We start from the raw sequence: 9989 nt of genomic DNA, 5'->3' as shown, positions 1-9989 counted from the left end.
AATATGTTATTTTGGAAGATGCTAAATTAATTTTCTTCGAAACAGATCTTATTACACAGCAAGCTGAAGCTAGATTCTTACTCAAAAAACCGATAAGAAGGGACCATTTAGAGAGAAGGGCCATAAGAAATGTTACAGTCAATAATCTGGCTGATATTAAGAAGGAAGTCAAAATAGTCAGAACTCGTCGCAAGACAGAGAGTCAACAGGTGGACAAGGAAGATCTTATCGTGGCGGCCAAGGGCGGACAAATGAAGTCGTATAAAACGACCTACCAGATGGACCGACGATATTAAGAGAATAGCGACAAACTGGATTGCAGGTACCCAGGAGAGAGAAGAGTGAAGACATCTTGAGGAGGCCTATGTCCGACAGTGGACAAATTTGGATCTGTGATGATTAAGAAGCAAGGGTTGAATAATGCTACTGTTCTATCCACCTTAAAAGAGAGTAAATTAGAGTCGAACCAGATTTTTAGATATTGTAAGTAGATCAGAAACTCTAGTTGCAATATTTGAGTTGCTCCAAGTGAAATTTGTATCAACAACAAAAAGAAAAATGTTTCCATTGATTTTTAAATTAGTGATGTCATTTATAAAGATAAGAAAAAATAAAGAACCCAAAACTGATCTCTGTGGTATAAATATTATAGATAAAGAATAGATTACAGGAAAATATACCCAAACAATACACATTGTTTCAAATATTCGAAGATATAGCGATTACAAAAATTGTAATTTGGCGTTATACACAGTAACTCACCCATAGCCAACGGTTATGGACAATGAAAAGTAGCTTCCAAAAAAGCTCTTTTGTGATGGAATAACGGCGAGCGGCGGCAAATAGATATAGATATACCTAGGGACCTGTACCTAGTACCTACATATAATTTATAATAATATAGATAAAAATCCATTACACGAGAATGTCGATATCCAAATAATACACACTGTTTCAAAGAGGTGTAATAGTAAAATTGTAGAATAGTTTGTTCAATTTTTTTAAATGGAACTTTTGTTTCGACGTGCCACGCCGGAGCCCCTGAATGTCGGGGGCCCCGTATATTTGATACGGTTGATACGGCGGTAGCTACCCTTCTTTTTTTTGCAACAACAAATAAACGAAATTAACCTTGCAATACCGCAAAGTGTAGGTTTTTAAATTTACTACCACTTTCTATTTAAAAGTATTTCTCTAAAATGGATATCCTAAGCTGCAAAATTTAAAATATTTAAAAATTGCAAATTTAACAAATGAAAAACGTCATATTTAAAAAAGCTCCTAAAATTTTTGATTACATTTTAGTAGAAGTTATTGCTGGCATCGTCCTTTACAAAACCTGATAAATTTCAAAAATTCCTGAATTATAACACGTGTTTTCATAATATGCCAGGCTGTGGGTGAAAACACGTGTTATAATTCAGGAATTTTTGAAACCTATCAGGTGTTGTAAAGGACGATACCAGGAATAACTTCTACTTAAATGTAACCAAAAATTTTAGTAGCTTTTTTTATTGTTTATCATTTGTTAAAATTGCAATTTTTAAATATTTTAAATTTTGCAGCTTAGGATATCCATTTTAGAGTAAAACTTTTAAATAGAAAGTGGTAGTAAATTTAAAAACCTACACTTTGAGCTATGGCAAGTTAAATTTCGTTAATTTGTTGTTGCAAACAAGCCTGCGAAAAGTCAATAATGGCCGTTTTTGCAATTACGTTATTTATTGTAAAAATAACTTTTTTTATATTTTAAGGATTTAAAATGAAGATCTTTCAGTTCCAAATATAAAAAAAATTGTAAAGCCCGATTGGTGAACTTGTTGCTTAGATATTATAAATTGTTTATCCCGAGAGGTCAAATGTCGAAGGCTAAAACTTTTTGAAAAAAAAAATCTTAAAAAAGTAATCGTAGATCCACTCTCCTTCTAAAAATTAATTTTTTCGTATTCTGATGTAAACAAATGCGTAAAACATTGCTCAACCTTTTATTTCGGGTTTGAAAATATGGGGGCAATTTTCGTTATAAACATTTAGAACTGAAGCGGCCCCTATACATCCTATGATTTTCTAACATATCTACAGTTAAAAATCCTTTAAAAATTTTTCGAAGGTAATTACTGATATAAATTACAATTATTGTATAAAATAATAGTATATTGTACAACAAGTGAGAAAAAAGACACATTTCTCACGAGCGCAAAATTTCTGTTTGTTGGCACGAGCCGAGGCACGAGGCGAGTGCCGCAAACCAAGAGAGGGAGAAATATATCATTTTCTCATGTTTTGTACACTGTACTTTCTCTATGGATGCGGTTTTGTTAAGAGTCTAAACTTCAAAATTAAATAATTTAGGTGCTTTTAGGTACATTATATGCATAAATGTTATAAAATACTTTTGTATTTTGAATTTATTATTTTGTATTTTGACAACGACACCCGACTTGGGCGTCGAAACGTTAAAATAGAATCATTTTTAGGTAAAATTGTGGCTTATTTCCCATTTGAATATACTTGATTATAAAAATGCCACAAGAAAATAGCTTCAGAACAACGTTATAAAATACATATACTATACATGTAGGTATTTAATATTCTTAAATATACAGGGTGTAACAAAAATACAGGTCATAAATTTAATCGCATATTCTGGGACCAAAAATAGTTCGATTGAACCTAACTTACCTTTGTACAAATGTGCACGGAAAAAAAGTTACAGCCCTTTGAAGTTACAAAATGAAAATCGAATTTTTCCAATATATAGAAAACTATTAGAGATTTTTTATTGAAAATGGACATGTGGTATTCTTATGGCAGTAGTATTTTAAGAAAAAATTATAATGAAATTTGAACACCCCATAAAAATTTTATGGGGGTTTGGTTCCTTTAAACCCCCCCAAACTTTTGTGTACGTTCCAATTTAACTATTACTGTAGCGCCATTAGTTAAACACAAGTTTTTAAAAACTTTTTTGTCTCTTAGTACTTTTTCCAAAAGTCAGTTTTTAATCGAGATAGTTCAATATTTATTGTCAAATCCACCACATATTTGTATATGGTAGAGTACGATTATGGAGACTTTGTAATAATATGAAAATTTATTTATGATTTACATTTTTAAGTATATTTTGAACCATATTAAAAAAGAAGCCACATCTCGATAAAAGATGCTTTATCAAAAAAATACAAAGAGGCAAAAAAGTTTTAAAAACACTGTGTTTAACTAATGGTACCGCAGTAATAGTTTAATTGGAATGTACACAAACATTTGAGGGGTTTAAAGGAGCAAAACCCTCATAAAATTTTTATGTAAACATATTAAAAAAGAAGCCGCAACTCGATAAAAACTGCCTTATCGAAAAAATACTGAGGCAAAAAAGTTTTAAAAATATTGAATTTAACTAATGGCACCACAATAATAATATATTTGGAACGTACACAAAAGTTTGGGGGGGGGGGGAGGGGTTAAGGGAACAAAACCCCCATAAAATTTTTATGGGTGCACAAATTTCACTATAATTTTTCTTTAAGATGTTCTTTCCATAAGAATGCCACGTGTCCATTTTCAACAAAAAATCTCTAATAGTTTTCAATATATTCAAAAAAATCGATTTTCATTTTGTAACTTCAAAGAGCTGTAACTTCTTTTGTGTGCATATTTGTACTAAGGTAAGTTAGATTCATTCGAACTATTTTTGGTCCCAGAATATGTGGTTTAATTTATGACCTGTATTTTTGTTACACCCTGTATATACGTTATTTATTTATAATTCTAATTAACCGTTATTATTGAAGTGTTGAAAAGTAATTCCTGTCAAGTTTTGCTTCAACACATTTTGTATGACAACACTAATTGTGTTTGTATTGTGCATGTTACTATTTTAACAGCAACCCAGATAACACAGTATTTTCCTGGGACATCCCATTAAAGTACTACCAGTGTCCCAATGTTTCCGACCTAGATGGGATGTTCCTAGAATGTTTCTCTTGGTACATAAATATGGTTGTTAAATGTAAACATCAGTGGGATGTCCCTAGAATGTTTCTCTTAAACATGTTTTTCATTACAAAATATACAACTCGCATCTATTTGTGAATAATTGTTAATTGTCCTTAAACTTTATAACAATCGGTCTTAAAATATTGTGACTGACGTATTTGTGTACGCGATATCCTGCTATCCCTGCCCTGCATTAGCTTTGCAAAAAAGAAGATTAGTAGAAAAAGAAGAAGACCTAGTTTGCAAAAGCAAGGTTAGGTTAGAAGTGGAGTACTTTTGACTTTTTGAGTCATGTCGTGTCTTTGTTCTTTTTGGATTTGTAAGTGTTGAGTGTTGTGGCTTTTATAAAGTAAGTATTTATAATGGATAGTCAGGAAAAAAGAAAACTATTAAATAAATATAGTCAGCGCTTTAAACGGCTGAAAAAAGATAACACTTATAACAATTATATTGATATTGAAAAACCACCAGTACCAGTACCAGTGGTAATCAGTCTCATTCCTGTACTCCTACTTCTTGTGTCCAAGATAATGAAAGCGAAGTAAATTATCAAAACACATCCGAAAATCACGAGGAAAATGATAATTCCAATAACCGGCAAATAAGCCTCTTTGAAAGTCCACCAAACACATTTAATGAACCGAACGTACCTTTTACAAATCAATTAAGTAATTGATCAAGCAGTCAAGCATAATATAAACCATTGTGCCTTGTCCGATTTATTGGATATTTTGCGAAAAAGTAATCTTGATGTACCCAGGGATGCAAGGACTCTTTTAAAAACACCTCGTGACACTGGTTCAAAGATTAAAATAATAGAGCCAGGGTTTTATTATCATTTTGGGTTAGCTCAGTGTCTCGAAAATTTAATTACAGAATTAAAAAAATGGTTGCATAAGATGAGTGTTAATTTAGACATTTGTGTAAATGTTGATGGTTTACCCATTTCAAAAAGCTCTGGGAACCAAGTCTGGCGGATTATGGTTAACCTTATGACAAATAAAAATGTTGTTGACATTTGTGGAATTTATCAAGGGAATGAAAAGCCTAATAGTGCAAATGAATTTATGGCAGATTTCGTAAACGAGGCTATTGAATTAATTACTAATGGCTTTGTTTACAACAAAATTAGATATAGTGTGAAAATTGTTTGTTTCATATGTGATGTTCCTGCAAAATCATTTATTAAATGCACTGTGGGTCATACTGGTTACAATTCCTGTTCTAAATGTAATATTAAAGGCACTTATATAGCTCATAGAACTTGCTTTCCAGCATTAGATAGGTTTTGCTTAAGAACAGATGATACGTTTCGCACAAAGAAACAGAAAAACCACCACAATGAGACTTCCATCTTAGAGAACATTCCAGGGTTGGATATGATAAACTCATTTCCACTTGATTATATGCACTTAATTTGCCTGGGTGTTATGAAAAAACTATTAAATCTATGGATTTCAGGAAAACCTACTCATCGTTTACCTTCTCAACAAATAAATAATATGTCAGCAAAATATTTAGAGTTTAAAAAACAAATACCAGCTGAGTTTTCAAGGAAACCGAGGTCTCTCTCTGAAGTTAAAAGATGGAAAGCGACAGAGTTTCGGTTATTTTTATTTTATACAGGCCCATTACTGTTGCTTGAGCAAAATATTTCAAAAGAAATTTATGACAATTTTTTGTGTGTGTGTGTGTGGTTGGGATATTGACTGCGAAACCTAAGGCTTCATTCGCCTAAATGGACAATTTTTTGACTCTTCATGTTTCAGTAATTTTGCTTTCAAAAAACCAAAATGTAAACTATGCCAAACAGTTATTATACCATTTTGTGCAGACATTTTCTTTACTTTATGGGGAGGAAAATGTTTCTCATAATGTGCATAATTTACTCCACATCCCAAATGATGTGGAAACATTTGGTAGTATTGAAAATTTCAGTTCATTTCCCTTTGAGAACAATATGATATTTTTAAAAAATCTAGTCCGCAAAGGTAATCAACCTCTTCAACAAATAGTTAATAGAATTAGTGAACGAAAAAAATCATTAATACATAATGGAGATAAAGTAAATTTTCCTATTCTTAAGTCAGAACATTCTCGAGGCCCACTCCTTGAAACTTTTGCTAATATATCAGTAAAAATAAAACAATTTCAAAAGATTTATGTTAATGCTTATTATTTATTATCAATAGGTGAAGCTGATAATTGTTGTATGCTTAATGACAGAACCATAGTAATTATCAAAAATATTATAATGTGTAATGATGAAATTAAAATAATTAGTCAAACATTTTCTTGTATAGAAAACTTTTATGTTACACCTTGTGAATCATCAAAATTAAGTATCTTTTTAGTAAGTAGACAGGACATTGAGCTTCAATATTGGAATTTATCACAGATTGCCTGTAAATGTATGATATTAAGTTTCAATGATAAATTTGTTGTATTTCCATTAATACATTCTAATAGAATATAATTCTCATTTTAAATGACCACAAATAGTATATAAGTATCTGGGAAAGTTTTTAATAAGTTTGTTAAAAAATTGTATTCTTTCTAATGGCTTTTTGTATATACATTGTGAAACAATTTTGGATTTGCAAAAAGTACAAAAATTTGACTTTCCAGTATTGACAGTTTTAAAAACTTTACTCTTTGAAAATATTTAAATTTAAAGGTTTGTCTGTTTTGTAAATAACTACTAAATAGTGAAAAATATTTGTTGATTTCAAAATTTTTTATGCTTAACCTGTTTATCTTACCATTGCAAACTTCAACTAATTAATTCGTTCCCTTTATTACTGATCATAAACTTGATGTTTGGTTTTAATTTTTTAGATGATTATTGACTTGCTAGAAAAAAAGTTCTTATGGCTGAAACTACTAGTGACCTTAATACAGATACAGAGGCGGGTAATAAAAGACGTAGAAAGAAGAAAATTATATCCTCTTCTTCTGAATCTGATGAAAATGATGAACCTACGGAACATGCATCAAATAGGAAGCAATTTAAAGTTACTAAAATGCCTACCCCACCAATTTGGACCAACGACATGGCTGAAATGGTAGACGAGTTAACTGTTTCGAACACACCAAGTCAAACAGGCAATAGTTCTACCCCCTGCTTTACCCCTGGTCAAGTTCATCATGATCGTAACATGGGTATGTTGATACTGAATTTCATTTGATATTTATTAATTTATGTTCAAATATGTATTTTAGGTCCAGGTTCGAAAAGCAATTACACCACACCAAAAAGGGCCTTGAAGGAAATACATGAGAATTTGAATAATGTTGGTAAGTTCTTTTATCAAATTTAAACATTAACCGAGTTTTAGACTGTGCTAAAACACTGTACTTTTATCTGTCAGTTTATTAACACACTGATATACTGCTTCTAACAGGTGAATTTAATTTTAGTTGCTACATCACAAAGCACGAGCTGCTGTTGCAATCCACAACTACTGTATAATATACAATCATTACTAATTGAAATTAACTCAAAGTCGAAAATTGTTGTCAGCGAAATATGCAAACTAATGAAGAGTCTACAAATAATATATTGCAAAAATCTGCAATAAAGTTTCCAATGGAAACAAATGAGGATCTGGAACTTTTTGAGAATTTTTTCTCCAGTCCTGAAAATTATTCGGCATTGGTAAATATGTATATATAACTTTCACAAACAATTATTTATGTTAATATTTAAAGCACTTATTGTTATTGAATTTTATTTTACTTTTTCTGTTGCAGATTTTATTTTTTTCCAAACTTGGTGGTAACAATATATACGAATTCATTAGGCGTTGCATCGGGCCCCTTGTAACTGATGGCCTGGCCGAACAATTTTCCTTTACAGGAAACTGGAAGGAAAGGAAAACTGGTTTTTGAAAAATTAAATCTAGCTAAATCTGTACTAGGTAACTATCTCTAGCCCTTTACCTAAGCCCCTAAGAAGTCTTTAAAAATTATCATTTAGAAAAAATTGTTAACAATTTAATTTTAATTTACAGAATATTACTAACTTAATAAAATGTTAGAAAATGTGGTCTTTATTTCATTATGACCACAAAATATTTATTATCTTTTATTAACAATATTCAAATTATTACATCATAATACATAATAATTTTTTTAGAAGCTGGGCAAAAGGCACATGGGATCAATGGGATCACCAGAAAGGAGATTGAAAAAAAAAAATTGGCGATTGGCTACGAAGAGCCAAAGAAAGCAGATTAAGAACAGAGAAATTGAATGTATAAACATCTTATGTAACATTTTTTACTAGGTATCGGGAAATAAAACATTGTTAAACAAATCATAGCATTGTGTATCAGTTGCTATACAGGGTGTATCAACGATGTGTGGGGGTGAGCGATAGGTGCTTCCCTATTTGAGATAGGAAAAAAGCCTTAAATAAAAGTTGTGGAGATCAGTGAAATCTATGTTACAAAAATATTTACCCTTATACAGGGTGTTGGATAAATGTGTGACAAAGATATGTTTTTTTTAAATGGAACACCCTATATATTTTTACTTTAAAATCTTTTTAATGAGTTGATTTCAATGGTACTTCACACTTACTATCTATTATTGTGATTAGTTGAGGATCTACAGCTACTGGAAATTGTCAATTTTTCAAATTCAGGTGGCTGTAGTAGCTAAACCAGTAAAAATTTTTAAAAATTTCATGTTCCTTTCCTAACTTTTCAAGTTCTATTGAGTGACATGAAAAATTATTTAATACAGTCATTTAATACAACATGAAAGCCATTTTTCGAAATTTTGGACTGTTTAGCTACTACAGCCACCTGAATTTGAAAAATTGACCATTTCCAGTGGCTGTAGGTCCTCAACTAATCACAATAGATAGAAGTGTGAAGTACCATTGAAATCAGCTCATTGAAAAGATTTTAAAAATATAAAGATATATAGGGTGTTCTATTTAAAAAAACATATCTTTGATAAGTCACACCTTTATCCAACACCCTGTATGAGGGTAAATATTTTTGTAACATAGATTTCAGTGATCTCTACAAACTTTTATTTAAGACATTTTTTCCTATCTCAAATAGGGAAGCACTTATCGCCCACCCACATATCGTTGATACACCCTGTATGTACTTGTTTACCAATGCTTTATACAGGGTCTTCATTTCAAAACTAGACAGTTCAAATATATTTTGATTGTAGTAAAATGTAAAAAAATTAAAAAAACACGTCAAATTTTATATCAAGGGGGACACTTTTTTTTTCGTAATTGCAGCATCGATACTTCAACCCTCGAGCAGTAGAGTGAACTCCTGAAATTTATATAGGGAAAGTACCAAGTGTGCCATATTTTTGAAAAGGTAATTATATGGGGAATTCAGCAATACCAATATTGTTGTGTCAAATTCCGATTTAAGCGCCCTCTTGAGGAAAAAATAATCGTTACGTAATTCAAATTGTGACACCTCATTCGAAAGCTATTTCTATTGCTAATTAAATTCAATAAATAATATTATCCTGAAATCATATTTCATAAGTGAAATCACCTAAAATAAACAGACTTAGTAGGATCACACTTTCCAATCTCATTTGATTTCAATTATTAAATATGAATTCAGGATAATTTTATTTATTGCATTTAATTAGCAATAAAAATAGCTTTCAAATGAGGTGTCACAATTTGAATTACGTAACGATTATTTTTTCCCCAAGAGGGCGCTAAAATCGGAATTTGACACAACAATATTGGTATTGCTGAATACTCCATATAATTACCTTTTCAAAAATGTGGCACACTTGGTACTTTCCCTATCTAAATTTCAGGGGTTGTTCACTTCACTGTTCGAGGGTTGAAGTATCGATGCTGCAATTGGGAATAAAAAGTGTCCCCCTGGATATAAAATTTGATGTTTTTTATTTTTTTTTTACATTTTACTACAATCAAAAGATATTTGAACTGTCTAGTTTTGAAATGAAGACCCTGTCATTTCCGATACCTAGAA

At 31.0% G+C, this 9989-nt stretch overlaps 1 protein-coding gene across 2 annotated transcripts; it reads left to right on the top strand.

The window, feature by feature from the left end:
• Positions 1-6843: 6843 nt before the first annotated feature.
• On the top strand, positions 6844-9393 carry LOC126879665 (uncharacterized). Of its 2 annotated transcripts, XM_050642853.1 has the most exons (4): positions 6845-7158; positions 7219-7293; positions 7750-7916; positions 8135-9393. In XM_050642853.1, the coding sequence occupies exons 1-3, from the start codon at positions 6867-6869 to the stop codon at positions 7776-7778; spliced, it is 396 nt and encodes a 131-aa protein (XP_050498810.1). In that variant the 5' UTR covers positions 6845-6866; the 3' UTR covers positions 7779-7916; positions 8135-9393. The 2 variants fall into 2 exon arrangements, with proteins under 2 accessions (XP_050498809.1, XP_050498810.1); XM_050642852.1 differs by lacking the exons at positions 7750-7916; positions 8135-9393 and adding an exon at positions 7417-7654 and having other exon boundaries at positions 6844-7158.
• Positions 9394-9989: the final 596 nt, after the last annotated feature.

This window comes from Diabrotica virgifera, chromosome 2, assembly GCF_917563875.1.
Source record: "Diabrotica virgifera virgifera chromosome 2, PGI_DIABVI_V3a".
In the NCBI taxonomy this organism is placed as follows: domain Eukaryota; kingdom Metazoa; phylum Arthropoda; class Insecta; order Coleoptera; family Chrysomelidae; genus Diabrotica; species Diabrotica virgifera.
This window is presented reverse-complemented; position numbering and strand designations above follow the sequence as displayed.

Bases quoted from the DNA above. Each gene is read 5' to 3' on its own strand.
- LOC126879665 (XM_050642852.1), top strand. From the start codon at position 6,867: ATGGCTGAAACTACTAGTGACCTTAATACAGATACAGAGGCGGGTAAT. The intron at 7,159-7,218 runs GTATGTTGATAC...TATGTATTTTAG, and splicing joins TCATCATGATCGTAACATGG to GTCCAGGTTCGAAAAGCAAT. The intron at 7,294-7,416 runs GTAAGTTCTTTT...ATTTAATTTTAG, and splicing joins TGAGAATTTGAATAATGTTG to TTGCTACATCACAAAGCACG.